We start from the raw sequence: 23,152 nt of genomic DNA, 5'->3' as shown, positions 1-23,152 counted from the left end.
CAACTCCTCTACATCCATTTTGTCTACATCTATCTCCTCTACATCCAACGTCTCTACATCATCTCCTCTACATCTGGATCCTCTAAAATATTTATTTCCTCTTTACCTTTACCTTTATGACACTACTAAATTTTGCCATTCTACAAGAAAAGATACTTTTTTGTAATTTAGGATGCATTTGACACTTTCCCTGATATTCATACAGTATTACTTTTAATAGTACAAGTGACATTGTAAAAGAAAAAACTGTGTAACATAATTAAAATACATTAATTTCTTGACATTTTCATGGTCACTTAAAGCTTAATAATTTTCCAATGATAAGTCTCATCTCTTTATTCCTCAAGCTGTAAATGATTGGGTTAAAGAGAGGAGTTACCACAATATATGAAAATGCAATCAATTTATTTATAGTCAAGGAATGTCCGTTAGCTGGAACCAAGTAAATAGTGATCAAGGTTCCATAGAACATGGTCACCACGGAGAGGTGGGAGCTGCAGGTGGAGAAGGTCTTCTTCCGACCTATTTTAGAGGAGATCTTAAAAATTGTTACGAATATATAGATGTAACTAATAACAACTAAAATAAATGGGATGACCATTATTGGAATAGCAACAATCAAAATCTCTAATTGTAGTGCATAAGTGTAAGAGCATGACAGTTCAACAAAAGGAACAAGGTCACAGAAGAAATGGTCAATGACGTTGGGTCCACAGAATTGAAGTTGGCAGAGAAAGTTAAGGGTGATCTGGGTAAGCAGAAAGCCAAACACCCAGCAATAGATAACCAGGGAATACTGTAGTTTGGTGATCATGATGGTGCAGTAACGTAGAGGGTGGCATATGGCCAGGTACCGGTCATAAGACATGACTGCGAGGAGATGACATTCTGAACACCCTATAGCAACATAAAGATAAGTCTGTGTTATACATCCTATGACAGACACAGTGGCTCCTTCCAACCATATGACACGTAGCATGTTGGGTACAATTACCGTCAGAAACACAATTTCATTGAATGACAACTGCTGGAGGAAGAAGTACATGGGAGAGTGCAGTTGGTGCCTGGTTGACACCAATACTATGATAATAATATTTATTATGAGTGTTACGATATAAACAATCAGTATTAATAGAAATAAAATAGCAGCATTAATACCATTTATTTGTGGGAATCCCAATAGTATAAATTCAGTGACGGTTGTGCGGTTTTCTTTGATCATTGTGAGACCCTAGAAAATAAAACATTGTGATGTCACCATGTATTTATATTACACAATGATGTTCGTCCTCTTTGGACATTTTTGTACATTTTTCTTTATATATACTTTACGTTTGATTATCGGTACATGATTCACGTTTCTGTCTGCGTGAATGTAAAACCCAACCTCATTTAGGAATATAACCATTTTATCGAGTACAAGGGTGTGTACATAGAACAGTTTAGATGAATCTCATTATCAACCTCACGGCAATGTTCACACTTCTTTCTTTTCATTGCCACTACTGTAGTTTTATTTTTTTAATGGTTTATGTAAGTTTTTTTCATTAAAAGTGAAACCAGAATTTGTCGATTTCCACAATAAATCAAAAATCCTGTCCTTTTTTCAGAATGTATCAGTTGCAGAGCATAGAGCAATGGGGTTCTGCATAAGTCTGTATAGGTGTGGATAATATCGGAAGTAGCTTTGTGGAAAAGGCATGGCTTCAGGTGTGGCTATGTGTCTTGACCTGTGTTTCCATCACTCCAGGCAGTGGCGCCGGAACGGGGGGGGGGGGGGCGAGGGGGCAGCTTGCCCCCCCTAAAATTACTGAGGCGCTAAAGCAGCTGTGCGGGCGGGCGGCTGATTAATCAGTAATATAGGCGGGCGGGCGGTGGGCTGATTAAGCTTGATCCAGCCTCCCGCCCGTCCGCCTATATTACTGATTAATCGCAGCCGCCCGCCGAGCAAGAATCCGATTCCTATTCGCAGCCGTCCGCCCACATGGATGACTGCTGCGGGGAGATGTTGAGAACCAGCGCCCGCCAATCACAGTGGCTGTGGATGTGATGCGTCCACAGTGATTGGCGGGCGTGATGCGGGCCGTAGGGAGGGAGACTGGTCGCATGGATCAGTGCATGGGCGGGAGCCGCGGGAGCATCCTACAACAGCCGCAGCAGCAGCCATCACGCTGTGCTGCCACAACTAAAACTTAAAGGTAAATGCTGCTCCTCTCACCCTCCCTTCCCCAGTGACTGACAGATCCAGGGGTTGTCATTTACCCCTGGATTCACACCCAAACAGGTTTATGTAATTATGTCTGATCATCATAATCAGACATAATCACATAAATCTGTTTGGGGGTGACACTGCCACTTTTTCCACTTTTTACGAGTAAATGACAACCCCTGGATTAATGTCAGTCCTGGTGTCTCTGGCCCCATGTATATGCCGCTGCCCGGTGTATAATGCCCACGTGTATATGCCGCTGCCCTGTGTATAATGCCCATGCGTAAATGCCACTGCCTTGTGTATAATGCCCACGCATATATGCCGCTGCCCTGTGTATAATGCCCATGCATATATGCCGCTGCCCTGTGTATAATGCCCACGTGTATATGCCGCTGCCAGTGTGTATAGTGCCCGGGGGGAACATATAGCAATTTAGGGGGCGCCAAAATGAGATTATATCTTGCCCCCCCCAACCTAAAAACGTTCCAGCGCCCCTGACTCCAGGGATCCAGGAGACGTTTGCCTTGTTGTCAGTGCTGGGTTCTACACATTGACCCAGCCCTGGTCACTAAGATGGAGCCGGCACATTGGTTTCACCCCTTAGAGGGTGACACCTGTGTGCTGCCCACACTTCTTGTCATGCCACCAGAACTTTCTCAAGTGGAGGCACTCGCCATACTTGCTCATAATTAACTATTTTGGCCATTTCAGATGCTTGAAAGGGAGGAGTTGTTAAAGACTTTGTTTCATATATAGTATTCATGTGATTTTAAATTGAGAGTAAATACTGACCTGGAGGCACAGCAGGATCAACCAAGATGGCACTACAAGGATCACCAATACCTTCAGCTACTGAGACTATACCTCTTAGAAGAGCGAGAAACAAACTGGAAGTTATTCATAATCAATTTATTGACTCATCACAGGTGATTGTAAGTGGGGTTAGTCTAGAGTAGTGGACAAAAAATCCCCCAGGTTATTTACAAATATGTCCAATTGAGTCCTCCAGATGAGGTGGTTCTCTGCGTAAAGCTATTTTTCTGTAAAGTAAGACCACCTGAGCGGGGAGCCCCTGGTCATATATCATACATTGGCAAATCATTTATCAGCTGGAGCAAGGGCCATTTTCTAGAAGAAAATGGCAAATGCAACAGTGGCTCCAGTATTTGCACGGTACACCTATAGTTTGTATTCTGGTGGAAATATGGGTGCAGTCCCACAAATCACGTGTATAGCGGGGGCAGGCCAATAAATGCACTGCAGAGATATATTTTTACCTTTTGCAATAACATTTTTGGTTTAAAATTACTTTTTGGGAATTTAACCTAACATACAGTATCGATCCACCAAGAGTAATATACACCTATCTAGAGATGCGGTTAACAATATACATTAGCATTGCATTCAGCAAACAGTCGTGAGCAAGGCTGGCATTACTGACATTGTTTTCATAGAGAATAATTACAGTAAACAGCAATCAGGAAGAAAAATGTGAAAATTAGGTCCTCATTCATGTTCATTTGGAACGGGGCAAACTCATCCCCTTTCAGATGTTTGGTGGTCTGACAATGTGCAAGCGCATATTTGCACATGTGCAGACCCTGACAACCAACGGCTTTGGTGATTTACACACTCACAGGGCCATATGTTGTGGTAAGGGAGGCCCAGGGGATTGAAGGGGCCAGTGACGGCGGTGAGCCAAGGGAACGCCCAGAATTTTATCGGCATACCCAAGAAAATGCTGGTCATTTCCATTATTATGCGGGCAAATGGATACCTGCCAGGGGTAGGCGGCTGATGTCACAGGACATCAGCAATCCCCGTCTTCGTCCAGGTGCACGCAAACTGACTTCTATTTGCGAATGCATGAGAAATCATTCCATGGTCGGCGACCATGGAATATTTTCCCCTGCTAGCGGAGGCATGTGAGGGGATGTGTCCCCTTGCATAGGGCGTTCAGACGGATGGCGTCTCAGGCACTCGGTAAGCTGCAATGTTTGCAGATTACCTGAGCAAACTTGAAGCAGGCCCTTAGTGAAATCGCAGCACAGAGACCTGGTCTAGGCAGTAGAGCAGTGCATGCGTAGCACTTAAAACTTGATCCTGAGGAAGCCGGACTTCAAATTATCCGGGGAAACGCGTTTAGCTAATTTACTCCATTTGGACCCATCCATCCACCTATCTGAAGTGACCTGTCCTATCTCCCACCGACGTTTGTACTCCAATTACTGGACTCTTGCTACTGGGACTTTGCATGTTCCTAATCCAAACAATCCAGCACGAAAAGGAGGTTTAACATGCCAAATCGGGAGGCCCGAGCCCTTGGAATCATAGGGCACCAAAGGACACCTACAGTCACCATCTACTGGACTCACAAAATTCCAGCAGATTTAAACGGATGGTAACTGATTATACAATTTCTAATATTTCCAAAAGTTGGAGGTTCCAATTTGCTCCTATATTCAGCTCTGAGTACTCTCTTTCATATTGCTCTTTTTAACCATATGTTTTTATGTTATTTTGTACATTTAATATGTTAGAATTTACTAATTATTAAATATTATCAATTTAGAACCGTCTTGTCTTAATCATTGGAACAGCTAGCGCTGGCACATCCTCTATACAGTTATCAAGACACCAAACAGGATCTATTTTGCTTATCTCTAATTTGTTAAAAAGTATATTTATGACTGGTTGACACATTGTTAAAGGTCCACATGTGGAGCTAAGTATTTGACTTGTGACACTGATGTAATCTGTAACACATGTGCTGTTAGGGTGCCCTGAGGATTGGAATTCTGAAACATTGGTCTACATGGCAAATGCACATTTAAGATATTTTTCTCACCATGAAAATTAATTCCTAGAATGGTTGTGACTTTGGACACTTTCAGCTGTTCTTCAGAAACCTTGGAAATGAGTCTGGGAGATGGAAATGAGTTTGATTCAATTTTTGCAGGTGAGAGCATTTCATGTTCCGCTTTCTTCTGTTGGACCACACAATCTCCAGCTGCGGGTGGTGCCCTGTTCCCAGCTGTCAGAGCAGCTTTCCGCAGTGTGGAAGTTACTGCAGATGGCTTATGAAGTTCTCAGGGCTTTATATATCTTACCGAATACCCTGTGGATCATCTACATTTGAAACATTAATAAGCTTCAGCATCCAGAGAAATAATATTTACATGAGATTTGTTTTATGCTAATTAAGTAACCGGGGAAAAATATTCACATGAGATTTTAATACACATTGACACAAATGTGCTAGACTATCTGGACAGAGTATTGTGACTTTATTTGTTTTAATATAAACATTGTTTTCTTACTTAATATAGATATAACATTTTATTATGAGATTTCTTATCAATTTATTATTTTGTTATTACCAGTTTCTTATATACAGTAGCACAAACATATTCAGCAGCGCTGTACAGAGTATAGTTGAACAGTCACATCAGTCCCTGGCCCAGTGGAGCTTACAATCTATATTCCCTACCACATGTACACCCACACACAGACAATCTAGGGTTAATTTTCTTAGGAGCCAATTAGCCTACCAGTATATTTTTGGATTGTGGGAGGAAACCGGAGTACCCGGAGGAAACCCACGCATGCACGGGGAGAATAGGCCTGTAGCACTGACATCGGTGGTGATGACGACATTGGAACGGCTGGTACTGGCTAACCTAAAGCCCACAGTGGGTTTTCTCCTCGACCCTCTCCAGTTCGCCAACAGAGCCAACAGATCGGCAGAGGACGCGGTTCCACTGCACAAAAGCGGAAGCAAAGAAGAAGCAAGTAACTACAGACAAGTGAGCCTTAAATCAGTAGTAGGGAAATTAATGGAAACACTATTAAAAGAAAGAATAGTGGATTATGTTAAATTAAAAAAAAATTACAGGATCCAAAACAGCATGGTTTTACTGCAGGGAGATCATGCCAAACAAATCTTATTTACTTTTTTGACTCTGTGACTTTAGTAAGGCATTTGACACTGTCCCACATCGCAGGCTGCTAAATAAACTTGAAAGTGTGGGATTGGAGTATAAAACAATTAAATGGATAAGAACCTGGTTGCAGGATAGTAAACAGACAGTTGTAGTAAATGGAGTGCATTCTATGGAGGGACATGTTACCAGTGGAGTACCCCAGGGATCTGTACTTACATAGTTACATAGTAGGTAAGGCTGAAAAAAGACTTGCGTCCATCTAGTTCAACCTGGTATAGATATCTCCATTGCTGATTTGGTAGGTTCTGGTATTTTACAGACAAATTATATTTCTTATTTGTACCCATGGATGTTTTTCTCCAGTAAATGTTTGTCCAACTTTGCCTTGAACGTATTTAATGAGCCAGCCGTTACCACCTCTCTGGGAAGAGAGTTCCAGAGTTTGACTGTTCTGACCGTAAAGAAATTCTTTCTACTAGCTGAATGAAATCTTTTTTCTTCTAATCTATACTCATGCCCTCGCGTCCTAGATTCCTTTCTAGTAGAAAATAGGGTGTGTGACAGTTCCTTATATTGGCCCTTGATATACTTGTACATGTTGAGCATGTCCCCCCTTAAACGTCTCTTTTCTAATGTAAATAGTCCCAAATTGCTTAATCTCTCCCTGTAGCTTAAATTCTCCATTCCCCTAATAAGCTTTGTTGCTCGCCTTTGGACTTTTTCTAATTCTATGATGTCCTTTTTATAGTGTGGGGCCCAGAACTGTACTCCGTACTCTAGGTGAGGTCTCACCAATGCTTTATATAGTGGCATAATTACCCTTGAGTCCCTAGTTTCCATTCCCCTCTTAATACATGCCAGAATTTTGTTGGCCTTTTTGTAGCTACATTACAATGGGCACTACATCCTAGATTGCTGTCTATTTGGACTCCTAGATCCTTTTCAAGTATGGAATTACCCAGTTCCTCTCCGCTAAGGTTGTAACTTGCACACTGGTTGTGTCTCCCAAGGTTGGACCGGTGCTCTTTAATATCTTTGTTAGTGACATTGCAAATGGTATTGAAGGGAAAGTATGCCTTTTTGCAGATGACACAAAGATATGCAACAAAGTAGACCCACCAGGAGGGGTAAATCAAATGACTGATGATCTAGGTAAACTTGAGAATTGGTCAAGAGAATGGTAACTACAGTTTAATGCTAAAAAATGTAAAATTATGCACTTGGGACTCAAAAACCCAAAGGCTCATTATAGTATTAAGGGTACTATAATGGAAACTACTGAGGAGGAAAGGGATCTAGGTGTCACTATTTCAAGTGACTTAAAGGCAGGAAAGCAATGTAGCAAAGCAATGAGGAAGAGTAGTCAGATGCTTGGTTGCATAGGGAGAGGAATCAGAAGCAGAAAAAAAGACGTAATAATGACACTTTATAGGTCATTGGTACGGCCTCATCTGGAATACTGTGTCCAGTTGTGGAGACCATATCTTCAGAAGGATATAAATACATTGGAGACTGTACAAAGAAGGGCAACTAAAATGGTGCATGGCCTACATCACAAAACGTACCAGGAAAGACTAAAATATCTTAACATATATAGTTTGGAGCAGAGAAGGGAAAGGGGGGACATGATAGAAATCTTCAAATATATTAAGGGTTTTAACATAGTACAGGAGGGAAATTTTCTTCAAAGGAAAATAAGTAATAGAACACGAGGACATGCACTGAAACTGGAGGGAGGTAGGTTCAGGGGAAATGTTAGAAAGAATTACTTCACAGATAGAGTAGTAGATAAGTGGAATAGCCTCTAGTCAAAGGTGGTAGAGGCTAAGACAGTAGAACAATTTAAACATGCTTGGGATAGGCATATGAATATCCTTACAACTAAATAAGGATTAAAAATGGTTGAAATTACCTGTTGGGTAAAAAAAGGGGCAGACTAGATGGGCCAAATGGCTCTTATCTGCCGTCAAATTCTATGTTTCAAATTCTATTATACTGTTTGTGGACTTCAGCTTGGCATTCAACACCATCCTACCAGGCCTGCTGGACTTGAAAATGCGACAACTAGGCATCACAGAAGGTTTATGCTCGTGGGTGTTGAACTTCCTAACGGAATGGAAGCAGAGAGTCAGGATGGGTAAATTCACCTCTGGCATACGATCCACCAGCAAGGGAGCCCCTCAAGGGTGTGTCCTCTCCCCCTTCCTCCTCTCTCTTTTTACCAATGACTGCAACGCTGAGGACACATCGGTAAAACTCATCAAATTTGCAGATGACACCACACTAATTGGTCTGATCACAGATGGAGTAGAGTCTGCCTACAGGCAATAGGTGAATCGGCTAGTCATATGGTGCGGCGCCAACAACCTACAATAAAATGAATGATGAGCACTAATGTTACATAAGAACAGAGAAGAAAAAGTAAAGTGAAAAAGGAGGAAAAACACCTGAAAGAAAAAGTTATATTAATATGCGTTTACAGCTCTTCTGAGCAAATGTGAAAAAGTCCGTGGGGGCGCTGTGCTTTCCCTACCGCTATTGACCAAGGAGCGGGCTGCAGACCGGGACACAGTGTGATGCGGCTCTTCAATGCATTTCATGCTAGGGAGCACTTTTTCAAGAATGGATTGTTTGTGGTTTGATTCCGTTTTTTTATTTGAAAAAACTTTATTGGATAACCGGATGTGGTCATAAAAAGCGGTGGGAACCGCATGGTAAAAATACTATTTGGATAATAGGCATCATTATTATATATAAAAAAAGGTTGTTCAAAGACAATTGTCTTAAAAATAAGGGAAAAGGTGTTTTATTCAAAAGGTATAAAAAGAAGAAGGAAAAAGAAATTGGTAAAGATTAAGAAAACTATAAAAAGCATTTAATTCAAAACCGATGATTAATCCTTTTGGCAGAAATGTTTGCATTTCATAGATCCATTTAGTTTCTGTCTGTTTCAGTGATTTGATGAAATCGCCACCTCTCCAGTGTTGGCTTACTTTTTTTAATTCCAAAGCATTGCAGACCTGCTGGGTTTTTATTATGGGTTTGTAGGAAATGGTTAGACAGGCTGTGTGTGGTGAGACCTCTTTTGATATCGTAGATATGTTCGGAGAGTCTTATAATTAATTTTGGTTTGACCTGTATATTGTTGGCCACAAGGGCAGCACAGAAGGTATATGACTCCTTCGGATTCACATGAGATGTGTTCTTTGATGGTGTATTCTTTGTTTGTGACATTGGATGAGAAAGCAGTGATTGGTTTTGTTAAGGTATTGTGTTGGTTTTTGCAAGCTTTACATTTGAGACAGCAGTGGAACCCTTTAGTTAGTTTTTTGGTACTTATATATTAGTTGGGCGCCCGTTACGTAGTTTGCGTAGTGGTGTATTGAGAATACCAATACACCACTATGTTAGTTACGTAAACTACGTAATTTACGTAAACTACGTAAATTACGTATTTTGACCTACGTTAATGCATAATGTTTCATACCTCCACTATCCACGTCATACCTCCACTATCCACGTCATACCCCCACTATCCACGTGGGCGTGGAGTAAATTTTCTAAAGTGTGGCGAGCGCAGTGAGCCACCGAGCCCGAAGCCTGGAGAACGGCCGCATATCCCCTCACAGATGTACCCGCGTCCGTTCACCACGCTTCGGGCTGGCCACACTTTATTAAATTAACTCCACACCCACGTGGATAGTGGGAGTATGACGTGGATAGTGGAGGTATGACGTGGATAGTGGAGGTATGAAACATTATGCATTAACGTAGGTCAAAATACGTAATTTACGTAGTTTACGTAAGTTACGTAGTTTACGTAACTAACATAGTGGTGTATTGGTATTCTCAATACACCACTACGCAAACTACGTAACGGGCGCCCAACTAACATATAAGTACCGAAAAACTAACTAAAGGGTTCCACTGCTGTCTTAAATGTAAATCATGCAAAAATCCACGTCATGTGGATAGTTGGGGTATGACGTGGATAGTGGGGATATGCTCTCCGTGGGTCCGCCATGACAGTCCTAGCGCTTAGAGATGGCCATCGACCATCGATGTTTACAAAAAATCCCTGGATTACCATTGATGTGTAAAACATCAATGGTCATCCATTGCATACGTATACACCATCGATGGTGAGTTGCATTTTTGCCATCGATGGCAACCATTGATGGCAAAGGCAATGATGGCCATCCCTGGATGACCATCGATGTGTAAAAACATCAATGGCCATCCATTGCATACTTATACACAATCGATGGTCAGTTGCACTTTTGCCAAGGTGGCTGGCTATTGCTGCTGGGGAGCCAGGAAAACATGTGATGCTCCCCCAGTGGCTGCATCGCGTCACCACCGCCCACCTATCCTCCCGTGTCACCACTGCCCACCCACCATCCCACGTCACCACCGCCTCACCGCCCACCCTCCCATCCACTGCCTAGCCGGCCGTCGCCACCCTCTGCCTCACCACCCGCCTGCCCGCTGGTAGCCGACTGCCGCCGCCCTCCCGCCTGCTGCCTCACCACCTGCTGGCCTGCCACTTAGCCGGCTGCCCGGCAATGGCTATGCTGACAATGTAGCCAAAGCTACGTTGTCAGCATAGCGTAGCCGGGCGCCCGGCTAACATATAAGTACCAGTTTTTCATTTTTCTGAGAAATGGGTTTGATGAAACTGGAGACAAGTTCTTGGCGAAGGTTCTTTGCTTTTTTAATAGATTATTCTTGGTTTTTCTGTTATCATTGGTTTAAGTCTGGGGTAGCCAACCCTAGTCCTCGAGAGTTACCAACAGTGCATGTTTTGCAGGTCTCCTCACAGAATCACTAATGAGCTAATTAGCTCCATCTGTGATCTTTTAAAATGTGTCAGTGTTTAATGACTGCAGCTGTGCAGCAGCTAGGTTGTCTGGAAAATGTGAACTGTTGGTAGCTCTCGAGGGCTAGAGTTGGATACCACTGGTTTAAGGTCTTTGTCCAATTAGAAAATGTGCCAGTTCTTTTTGAGAATATTTTAAAAAAATGTGGTGGTTGCTACAGTATTAAACTGGGTAATAAAAGTAATGTCTCTATTGGAAGCTTGATTCTTATTTTGATATTTGATGGTTTCTTGGCGGTTCAGATTTGTGACAGTTCTCAGTTGGTTACGTAATGTTATTTCTTTGTAGCCTTTCTGTATGTAATTTTGTGTTAGATATTCGCTTTGTTCCAAAAAAGTATTCTGATTGGTGCAATTTCTGCGCAGTCTTCTATATTGTCCAAGCGGTATATTTTTGACCCAATTCCTATGATGGTTGCTATAATTATTTTATAATAGTCAGGATGTGCGAAGCATCAGCCACATAGTGCACACACTAGATGATATTTAGATTTTGTTGTTCCGAACCACTGGAATTGGCAAAATCGGTAACAATATTGTTTAGTGCATACACAGATTTTCTCTATCCACCTGTTATACGTTCGTAAGGTCGATACTATTAAGGTCGACAAGCATTGGGTCAACCACTGAAGGTGGCTTGCGGTAAGAAGCCTGTAGGCTTCTGCAGGTAATCGCCAGCTTCTGCTGGTGATTCCCTCCACAGCGCTGACACTGTTTTGACCTAATGGCTTAGGTCAAAACATGAAAGTATGTAGGTCAACATGGCTAAGGTCGCCAAGGTCGGAAGGTCGACAGTCAAAAGGGCGAGTTTTCGCCTTTTTTTTTGCTGCCATGTGCCAACAGGCAGTATTTCATGTCCTACAAGCCACTAGTAGTGCCACTTAGCCCGAAGCATTGCGTGCACAGTGAGCCATGCATGGGGACAAGCAGCACTATTTCAGTGCTCATGTTGACTGTGTAGAAAAGAAGATGAGCTGTATTGTTTAATAAAAATAACCCAGTTGGTTGATCTATCACAATATTTATTTACTATTAAATGCTAGAATGTGGATTCAACCAGCAACATACAAAAACTTCAATGTTAAAAATTGATCAATTATCCATTAAAATAGTCAAGAGTCCTCACCAACCATGTAACTCTGGTGTTCTATCGAGTCCGGGATGTATGAGTCCATAAGGAAAAGCTTATTTCCCAAGCAATAGTACAGGGAGAGAACCACTGCGATGCAGATGTTAGCAGGAGTGGCCCAAGGTGGCACAAATAACCAACTCCTGCCGCAAAGCTTTTGAAGCAAAGTGATGTCCTCGACCTCCTGGTGTAGCAGTGAAATAGAGATTTGTATCCAAATTTGAAAAGTAAGGCAAAGAATCTGAGTAGGAATCACCGGGTCTGTGATCCAGGAACACATGGTTGGGAGAGTGTAGCAGTAGTCTCCTTACGCATTTTGCTACATCTGGTAGCTTTATCAAAGGATGACTCTTGCATAGACCTGGCTGGCTATCTATACCTATATTACATGGGTCATGTGACCAATCAATCCTAATTAGACCAACCAATCTGTAAAACTGAATAATAAAATAACGTCTGAGTAGGAGGCAAGGAATATTTATTAAATCTTATTAATATTATGCCTTAATGAATGCAAAAAATTCTAATGTAACAATTCCATAACTAATAAGATTTAATACATATTCCTTGCCTCCTACTCAACATTAGTTTATTATGCAGTTTTACAGATTGGTTGGTCTAATTCAGTGGCGTAGCTAGGGTGTCGCAGTCCTAGCGATCGTGGGGGGGGGGAGCCGGCGCCACGGGGGCACAGGGTCATGGTGCAGTGACTTGTGGAAGGCAAGATTATTGTGGAGGGCTGTGACTGCTCTCCGGCCATGAGAGCAATCACAGCCGGACAGTGAGAGAGAGCTTCCGTCGGTACTGCTGAGAGCAGCAGCAGGGGAAGTCCCACTCCCTGCACCTTCCTCTCCGTCTCTCTCTCTCTGTGGTGCAGAGCTCCTCTCTTCCTCATCAACTCAGCACAGCGTCAGGAGGACAGCATGTGCCTGCAAATGCCTAGCTGTGATTGGAGATGGTAGGCAGCCACATGCTGAATAGAAGTGCCCCTGATTGGAGGAGCTCATCTGATCCCTGGAACATGGAGGATCTGACAGCATGGACCTGCCTGTGCGTATTCCCTCTGCCTCCACTGTAGCTCCTGACTCTCAATGCAGTCTCTCTCTCTCTCACCCTCCCTGCCCAGCATCTTCCCCCCTCTCCATGCCTACCATGTCTCCACACTACCTGCCCACCATCTGTCCCATACTCCCTGCCCACCATCTGTCCACCCTTTCTCTTCCCAGCATATCTCCTCTCCCTGTGCAGCATCTGTCCCCCTCTCACTGCCCATTATCTGTTCCCCATCCCTATCTGCCCAGGATATGTCCCCCTCTCCCTGTCCAAAATCTGTACACCAATCCCTCTCTGTCCAGCAGCTGTCCCCACCTCCCCAGAATCTGTCTCCTCCCCACCCTCTCCCCACATACAGTATGTACCACATTCTCCCTGCCCAGCATCTAGTGCCCTCTCCCTGTCAAGCATCTACCCCCTCTCCTTGCCCTTCATCTCTCCCCCGTCTTTATCCAGCAGATTTCCCCCTCTCTCTGACATATTTCCCCCTCTCTCTGTCAGGGGAGCTAAGTGCATACAGTGACTGCAACCCATGGCAACGAGCATGTAACCCCCTGACGATGAGCATGGAAACCCCCGGCAAAGAGCACGTAGGTAAAAAAAACTTTTTTGACAGGGGGCGCAAAAATTCTAGTTACGCCACTGGTCTAATTAGGTTTGATTGGTCACATGACCCACGTAATATAGGTATATATAGCTAGCCAGGTCTATGCAAGAGTCATCCTTTGATAAAGCCAACAGGTGTAGTGAAACGTGTAGATTAAGCGAGGGCTGCATAGGCATGAGGGCATATAACAGCCTTGCAATTTTGTGATTGGTATAATAAAGTTAGTTGAAGTGTTTCTTACCCCATAGATTCCAGGGTTGTAGGTGTAGCCAATCAGGTGTAGAATGGGCGGTAGCTTATGCAGGGGTATATAAGGAGTAGTCAGGGTTTCCTTCTTCCTCTTGAGTCTGGATTCCCACCCTCCCTCCCTTGCTTTCTTCAATTACCACCTGGCCTTCCGGCCTTCACACAATTTGGGGTACTTGTTTCCTAGCACGACCACTACGATTTCTATCGTGGTGGTCGTGTCGGAAAAAATTGTGTCGGTCGCGTCTGGTGCATACCAAAACGCACACGACGCGACCGACGCGATGTACCCGATTTCTCCATAGGCTTCAATGTTAATATAATTTAACATTGAAGCCTATGGAGAAATCGGGTCCATCGTGTCCATAGGCTTCAATGTTAGATTATTTTAAAATTGAAACTGAGTCCATTTAACATAGTAAAAAATGGGTAAAGGGCCAATATGGGCCATTTCTCATTGGGTATGGCCCCGTCAAGTGTGTAACAAATAATGGCCCCCCATTGTGGCCGCCACCCCCACGATTGACGCGAACCCGAAGCGTGGCGAGCGCAGCGAGCCCGCGAGGGGCGGCGGTGCGCGTCCTCCGACCTTTTCATTCCCCTACTATCCACGTCGGCGTGGAGTTGAGAATAGATTAGTGTGGCGAGCCACCGAAGCGAAGCGAGGGGACGCGGACAGCTGTGAAGCCCGCGAGGGGACGCGGATACCTGTGAAGGTATCCGCGTCCGCTCGCCACGCTTCGGGCTCGGTGGCTCGCTGCGCTCGCCACACTAATCTATTCTCAACTCCACGCCGACGTGGATAGTAGGGGAATGAAAAGGTCGGAGGACGCGCACCGCCGCCCCTCGTGGGCTCGCTGCGCTCGCCACGCTTCGGGTTCGCGTCAATCGTGACGCGGCCATACCCAATGAGAAATGGCCCATATTGGGCCTTTTCCCATTTTTTGCTATCTTAAATGGACTCAGTTTCAATGTTAAAATATTTTAACATTGAAGCCTATGGACAAATCGGATCCATCGCATAGGCTTCAATGTTAAATATTTTAACATTGAAGCCTATGGAGAAATCGGGGGCATCGCGTCGGGCGCTCATAGGCTTCAATGTTAAAATATTTTAACATTGAAGCCTATGGCGAAATCGTGGGAATCGCGTTGGTCGCGTCGTGTGCCTTCTTAAGGCACACGACCGACGAGATGTACCAGAGTTGTGGTTTTTTCAAAGGAAATCGCGGGCATCGCGGGCATCGTGTGCCTTAAAGTTAAGGCACACGATGCCCGAGATTGTGGCCGTGCTAGGAAACAAGTACCCAATTTGGCTCCACAAATATCAAATTATAATTGGCGGGAGGGCGCTCTCGATCAGCGGTCAAGTTTGAGGTACAGGAGGTCACTGTGCGGTATTGCCACCCTCTGCCAGGACGGCTGGTAAGTCCCGCCCCCGAGGGGGGACGATGGCCACTTCCTTGTACTGTCCTCACCATGCAATAGGAGGGGTGGTAAGACCATCACAGTGTGGGCTGTGCCTTGAATTCAATGGGGGCGGTTCATCGCCCTGGTTACAAGTTGGGGCGTTGTAGTCGCCGCCATTGTTAACGTTTGTGACTTAGCTGGTCTCCAAGCGCTCTCCTGGCCATCACTTTCAACAGGGTCATACCAACAATAAATACTGTTGACCTTTTAAACTTATGCAGTGGTTGTCCGTGTGGTTATTTCAGGTCATGTGTCCGTGTGATTCATTTCAGGTCATGTGTCCGAGTGAGTTATTTCTAGGGGTAACAAATGTTAATGTTAAGGTAAAGGTCAATCACAATAATTCAATAGGCGCCATAAGTAGACTACTGCTACACTCTCCCAACCACGCATTCCTGGATTACAGACCCGGTGATTCCTACTCAGATACTTTGCCTTACTTTCCAAATTTGGATACAAATCTCTATTTCACTGCGACACTAGGAGGTCAAGGACATCACTTTGCTTCAAAAGCTTTGCGGAAGGAGTTGTTTATTTGTGCCACCTTGGGCCACTCCTGCTAACATCTGCATCGCAATGGTTCTCTCCCTGTACTATTGCTTGGGAAACTAGCTTTTCCATAAGGACTCATAAATCCCGGACTCTCCAGAACACCAGAGTTACATGGTTGGTGAGGACTCTTGACTATTTTAATAGATAATTGATCAATTTTTAACATTGAAGTTTTTATATGTTGCTGGTTTAATCCACATTCTAGCATTCAATAGTAAATAAATATTGTGATAGATCAACAAACTGGGTTATTTAAACTAAACAGCGCTACTCATCTTATTTTCTACATTTTTGTTCCATTATACAGGACTGATTATCCTGTTCCAGAGCAGCAGCTTGGTAAGGACAACTCCTATCAGGCACCACTGGTCCAACCTCACTGAGTAAACCGTGTTCCAAACCCACCTTTTCCCTTGATGACTATGTCAACCTTTAGGACAAAAAAGTGAAAACACTCATGTAGACCTTTTGACTGTCGAACTTTTTATTGTGACCTAATGCTTGTGTCAACCTTTTGGGTAGAGGGTGGCAGCCTGGTGATGTGGGCAACTTTTTGGAAATTTTCCCAGGGCCACCCATACGTGATCCCTATGCATATGTCAGTCAATATGATAAATAGTTTGGACGTTTGGTGTGACAATCAAGATTGGCGCCAAGAGTTAAAATATGACAGGGTTTATTGATACATAAACTTATATAAAAATGGTGTTTATAAAAGACATGAAACATGAAAAAAACATGTGAAATCTTCTAGTATTTGGAGCCAGCAAGGATGGAATATGGCAGGATGCATTCCGGATTGTGCACCCTGCTTGACTGCTTGATTGTGCCCAGAAAGAAGAGCACCCAGATGCTCGAAACGCATCGGAAGTGACTGGTATCCACAACCCGAATCAGGACCAAGCCCAGTGCTAAGGTATTTGGAGCCTCAAGCAGGGTGCACAATCCAGACTGCATCCTGCCATATTCCATCCTTGCTGGCTCCAAATACCCTTAGGGGTAAGAAGATTTCACATGTATTTTTCATGTTTTATATGTCTTTTATAAACACCGTTTTTATATATTTTTATGTATCAATAAAATCTGTCATATTTTAACTCTTGGCACCAATCTCGATTGTCACACCAAACTTCCTTTAACCTGAAGGTCTGAGGGTGACCTTAGTGATAATCTTTAGGCAGCCACAGTAGGCGCACAGGACCGAGTCCCCCCAAAAAACCATAACCAAAAAACCTATTAAATAGGTTTAATAATATATTACACACAAAGTAAAAAAGTGAATACCCACACACAAAGTAAAAAAAAAATTATTCTTCCAATTAGCAAAGCAATTAATTGTCCCTGGTTATGTAACTTATTTATATAAAAGACAAATCCCATGGTAATATGCGTCCCTGGGTACCTGATTAGTATTCAGTGACAGCCAATTTACACGGCATTCAGTAATACATAAAAGTCTCTAGGATCCGAATTCTGCGGTTATTACACACAAGTTTTGTGTTAACAACTCCCACAGGAAACTGCTCCCAAATCTGGAATCAATACACAGAATATGCGAAAAATGTGGAGCCCAGCAAATGAAACTTTTCCTTCATGAAATACTGAATCCAATACCCACAGTCAGTGGGTTAAGTTCTGCTATCTGTGTAAATCAAATTATACATCATCAGATTATTAAATGATATAATCAACATTATGCAATTATAGATCATCTCTAAAACCTTTTTTGACTTCCAAGATCTCTCAAGAATATCCATTATTGGCCGGCAAAATCATCAAATGTTGAACTTCTGTAACCGATATTTAATCAAACTTAAAAAGATTGTTCCATGATTTAGTCATTCTGTAAATTAAATTATTGTGCTAAAAAAGGAACATCCATTGCTAACTCATTGCTTTTTGTTGGTCAACGTAATTGTAGCAATTTCCCAATTTTACCAAAATTTTACATTACAGAAGTAGCTCTGAAAAATTCAGACTTCTATATAGCTTGTTATTTTAATTACCCAATTGAGTAGGTTAACATAGGTTCTTAACGGCTATGAAAATTAATGTTATCATGATTATACAGTATTGCAGTGTGATGTTGCAAGGTTTTGAAAAACACTTTTGTGTTGGGTGGACCTTGAGTTGTGTGAGGAACCGTTAAATTCCGAGAGCACAGTGGTTTGCTGAGCAAAATTGATACGATACTGGGGAACCTCATAAGACATACATGCTTCTCTGCACACCCTGGTGAGATCCTTACAATGCATTGATTTTAAACTAAAGGACTTTCTTACAGGTAAAGAGAGAGAGAGAGCTCTAGGACTGCATTCATTTAAAACTAAAGGACTTACTCATGGGTAAAGAGAGAGAAGGACAGAGAGCTCTACGACAACTCAACTGAAACATCAGCTCATAATAATCATATTGCAAAGGTTAATTATAAATATTGTAATTTCCCAAAGAACCCAGAATGATTCATGATAACCACACAGTCTATGACTTTTTACTATTAGGATTTTCACAAATGAATGGCATAAATGCTGCAGTTGTATTTCTACTGATACTGATTGTTTATATGATGATACTTATACTAAACTCTATGATCATCGTATTGGTGTCCACCAGATCACAACTATATTCTCCCATGTACTACTTCCTCCAGAAATTATCCTTAAATGAAATTGGGCTTGTGACTGTCATCATCCCTAACATGCTACGTGTGGTTTGGCTGGAAGGAGCCACCATCTCCGTCATGTGTTGTATAACCCAGGCTTATCTTTCTGTCGCACTTGGATGTACAGAATGTCACCTTCTGACCATCATGTCTTATGACCGATACTTGGCCATATGTAACCCACTACGTTACAGCACCATCATGACCATCAAACTACAAAATTCCATGGTTATCTATTGCTGGGTCTTTGACTTTCTATAATGAAAAAACTGGGGTGAAGGTTACCGTAGCGCTAAATGATCTGAAGTTCGCCCTTCTGAATGACTTGGGGTCTTACCCTCAAGTACCCCCACAAAGGAACACAAAATATACGCAAATTGTATTCAGACGCTAGGCGCTCTTCATATGAACATAATTTTGTGGATCATAGGGAAACATATGAAAAAAGTTTTTTTCTCTACTTCCCTTTATAGTGGACACCTCTTCTGATGATATTTCTTGTTCTTTTTTCCTCTCCTCTTTTTTTCCTTTTTTGTTCTTCTTTATTGGGTCTCCTCAAGTGGATTTTGGAATATGTGGAAAATACATATATATATATGGTGTTATATCCTTTCAGATGTTATATATAGAATAAAGACTTTCTTTTTCCTTGATAGTTTTAACGGCGTACCAAAACTCACTATAAGGATTGCATAAACAGGTTTATCAAGGTATCTTTGTGGGTGACACGCACCCGTACTCACGATGAAATCTGCAATATAACACTCATCAAGGTTTCTTTTTTTCTCCTTTTTCGTTTTCGTTTTAGCGTCTGCCTTTTTGGAGCTGTCGAGGGATGTGGAATAAAGGAGCCTTCTGCAGGAAGCAACTCTGTGTCTTCCCCAAACACACAGAGAAGCGGCAGCCAATCGCGCGTCACCTCCCAGAGAGCCGGTCAATCAATAGCATAGGTGCTATTGATTGACCGGCTCTCTGGGAGGTGACGCGCGATTGGCTGCCGCTTCTCTGTGTGTTTGGGGAAGACACAGAGTTGCTTCCTGCAGAAGGCTCCTTTATTCCACATCCCTCGACAGCTCCAAAAATGCAGACGCTAAAACGAAAACGAAAAAGGAGAAAAAAAGAAACCTTGATGAGTGTTATATTGCAGATTTCATCGTGAGTACGGGTGCGTGTCACCCACAAAGATACCTTGATAAACCTGTTTATGCAATCCTTATAGTGAGTTTTGGTACGCCGTTAAAACTATCAAGGAAAAAGAAAGTCTTTATTCTATATATAACATCTGAAAGGATATAACACCATATATATATATGTATTTTCCACATATTCCAAAATCCACTTGAGGAGACCCAATAAAGAAGAACAAAAAAGGAAAAAAAGAGGAGAGGAAAAAAGAACAAGAAATATCATCAGAAGAGGTGTCCACTATAAAGGGAAGTAGAGAAAAAAACTCTTTGACTTTCTAGTCACACAAATTACACTTAATTTTCTGTGCCAACTTCAATTCTGTGGACCCAACGTCATTGACCATTTCTTTTGTGACCTTGGACCTTTCATTGAACTTTCCTGCTCTTCCACCTACGCACTACAGTTAGAGATATTAATTTTTTCTTTCCCTGTAATCATCATACCTTTTATATTAATTGTCCTTAGCTACATTTACAACTATTCTTAGGATCCCCTCTAAAACAGGTCGGAAGAAGACCTTCTCCACATGCAGCTCCCACCTCTCCATTGTGACCATGTACTATGGGACCTTGATCGCTGTTTACTTGGTCCCACCTTCTGGAAACTCATTGACCATAAACAAGTTGATGGCCCTTTTGTACGTAGTGGTACCACCACTGTTTAACCCAATCATCTACAGCTTGAAGAATCAAGAGATGAGAGTTATCATGGGGAAATTACTTATGATTAAGTGAACATTGCAAAAAAATATATATTTATTTGTAGAAACGTATAATTCAGTGATATATTAGGAACAAGTATAAAATAAATCTCGACCCTTTTTGAACCATAAGTGTTTTGTAAGGATATCCTTATGTCTATCACATGCATGTATAAATTACTCTAATTGTTTTAGCATCTACCACTTCTGATGGTATGTTTGCTCATAACTATGATCTGTAATGCGCTGTGGAATTTGTATGCGCTATATAAGAAACTGTTAATAAATAAATAATATTCCACTTGTCCACTACCCTATTTTATGATGCTATTTTCCCCTAATTTTCCCCAGAAACTCCCTCCCCCCCAGTATCAGTTCAAGTCCTTGTATTCTAATACTTCTCTCCCTTTGAAGAATAGTTCTCTGCTGTACTTTCTTATACTGTATTTAAAAGTTTGTCCTATGTCCAAATCTTAAATCGCGATCTTAAATCGCCTTTCTTATAGCTTGTTGCTTACCGGCCTTGAAGTCACGTGATAAAGTGACTCCTAGATCCCTTTCCTCATAAATAGTTCCCAATATAGTGCCCTTTATACTATATTCAGCCTTTGTGTTAATAAGACCCAATTTAGCATTTTTTAGCATTAAACTGTAATTGCACCATTCCTAGTCTACCTAGATCATCAACCATTTGTGTTACCTCTCCTGGTGTGTCTACACAGTGGCGCATGCAGGGGGGGGGGGGGGTTCTGAGTACCCAGAAACTCCCCCCAAAGAAAAGTTTTTATTTTTATTTATTTTTGCTATGTAGGCACTGGCAGAGGCAGCTTTTCCGCCTTCTGTCTGCGCAGCGGCGGGACCTCGCAGTGGAAGTAGCCGTGGGCTTTCAGCCATGGTGAGGCGGACAGCTGCTTCAGTTCTAAGACCTGTGAGAGGTAATCTGTACCACTGGGAGCCGGTTCTTCAGCCACAGATTGTAAATGGCAGCAGCAGGTTTCCAGCAGTGGCAGGTAAAAGGCAGCCGCATGGGAGGAGAGGAGGGAACTGCGGGTCTTCAGATGCGGCCGGTAATTAGAAGCTATGGGGAAACTGCTGATCTTCAGCAGTATTGGGCACTTCACAACAGCTGGTATTTGGCAGCGGTGCGGGAGGGGGTGCAGGTTGGCAGCTATGGGAGCTGCAGCTCTTCAGGTACAGCAGCAGAGGTGAGGGTGTAGATGTTGGAATGTGAATGTATTGTTATGCAATGTTAGGAAGACCAGAGTGTGCCATTCCTCTTAGAAAATTCACTGTTAGTGTATAAATTATTGTCTTTGAAAAGTTTTCTGAGTAGCACCAGTGGGTGTTGGAAGCAGATGGGGCACTCACCACATCAATAGTAGAAAAGAGGTATTTGTCGCCATATCGTTGTAGCTGGTGGGAGATGGCAGACGGCAGGATGGAGATGCTTGAATGTCTCACATGCTCGCTAGTCCCATTATCAAGAATTGGGCATGCAAGCACCTTGTGCACACACGCCCTATTCTAGCGGACAGCACATGATGGATGGCACGATGGAAGTCACCAAGATAGATATTAGAGAGCAATGGTCCCAATACAGATCCTTGTAGTACTCAACTGGTAACATTGCCCTCCTGCGTGTGCACTCCATTTACTACAACTCTGTGTTTTATCCTACATCCAGGTTCTCATTCATATAATCCAGTCCCATGCTTTTATGTTTATTTAGCCACCAGTGATATGGGACACTGTCAGATGCATTACTAAAGTCTAGATAAGCTACATAGTTTCTTACTCTACTATTTTTGTCAATGAATCAAAAAAGTCAATACGATTTGTTCAGCACGATCTCCTTTCAGTAAATCTATGCTGTTTTGGGATCCTCTAAGTTGTTTTATTTAAGATATTTGATGATACACTCTTTTAATAGTTTTACCATTTTGTCTACCACTGATATACTTATTGGTCTGTAGTTACTCACTTGTTCCTTGCTTCCACTTTTGTGCAGTGGTATAATCTCTTCCAATAGTCTGGAATTGCACCTGTATCTAGTGACTGGTTGAATAGTTCTGTTAGTGGTGGAACCAGCAGCCCTTTAAGCACTTAGATTTAAATACTTTCAGTTTTATTGAGTTCTGCTCTACTTTTCCAATGTAAATGTAATTTTATGTACCTTGTGTTTATTAATGTACTTGCAACTTAACTGTGGCCCTTTCCTGTACCCCTCTGTAGTGAATAATGAGCAGAAATAATTATTTATATGACCTTTTATTGCCATGTCTCCTCCAAATTCTCACTCTCTGCCTTAAGTCTTAATAATTCCTCAGTTTCATTTTATCCTTTCACTTTTATACTAAAAACAAGTTCTGATGCCTTTACCTGATGTCTTGGCCATTTTCTCCTCAGCTTCTGTCTTTTCATGCCAAGTCACCTTCTTATCCTCCTTCCTTCTGGCTTGATACACTTCTATGCAGCATTATTTTTCAGGAAAAAATAGGTTCAGGAATTGA

The 23,152-nt window shown here is 42.4% G+C and overlaps 2 protein-coding genes across 2 annotated transcripts; one reads left to right on the top strand and one right to left on the bottom strand.

Moving 5' to 3' along the window:
• Positions 1 to 292: 292 nt before the first annotated feature.
• Positions 293 to 1,222, bottom strand: LOC146073405 (olfactory receptor 11A1-like). Its single transcript, XM_083180582.1, has one exon. The coding sequence runs from the start codon at positions 1,220 to 1,222 to the stop codon at positions 293 to 295; it is 930 nt and encodes a 309-aa protein (XP_083036708.1).
• Positions 1,223 to 5,080: 3,858 nt separating this feature from the next.
• On the top strand, positions 5,081 to 20,676 carry LOC146073403 (olfactory receptor 11L1-like). Its single transcript, XM_083180581.1, has 4 exons — positions 5,081 to 5,171; positions 18,594 to 18,982; positions 19,563 to 19,704; positions 20,408 to 20,676. Exons 1-4 carry the CDS (start codon positions 5,081 to 5,083, stop codon positions 20,674 to 20,676), a joined length of 891 nt encoding a protein of 296 aa, XP_083036707.1.
• Positions 20,677 to 23,152: the final 2,476 nt, after the last annotated feature.

Source organism: Crinia signifera, chromosome 4, assembly GCF_055691185.1.
Source record: "Crinia signifera chromosome 4, ASM5569118v1, whole genome shotgun sequence".
NCBI lineage: Eukaryota > Metazoa > Chordata > Amphibia > Anura > Myobatrachidae > Crinia > Crinia signifera.
This window is presented reverse-complemented; position numbering and strand designations above follow the sequence as displayed.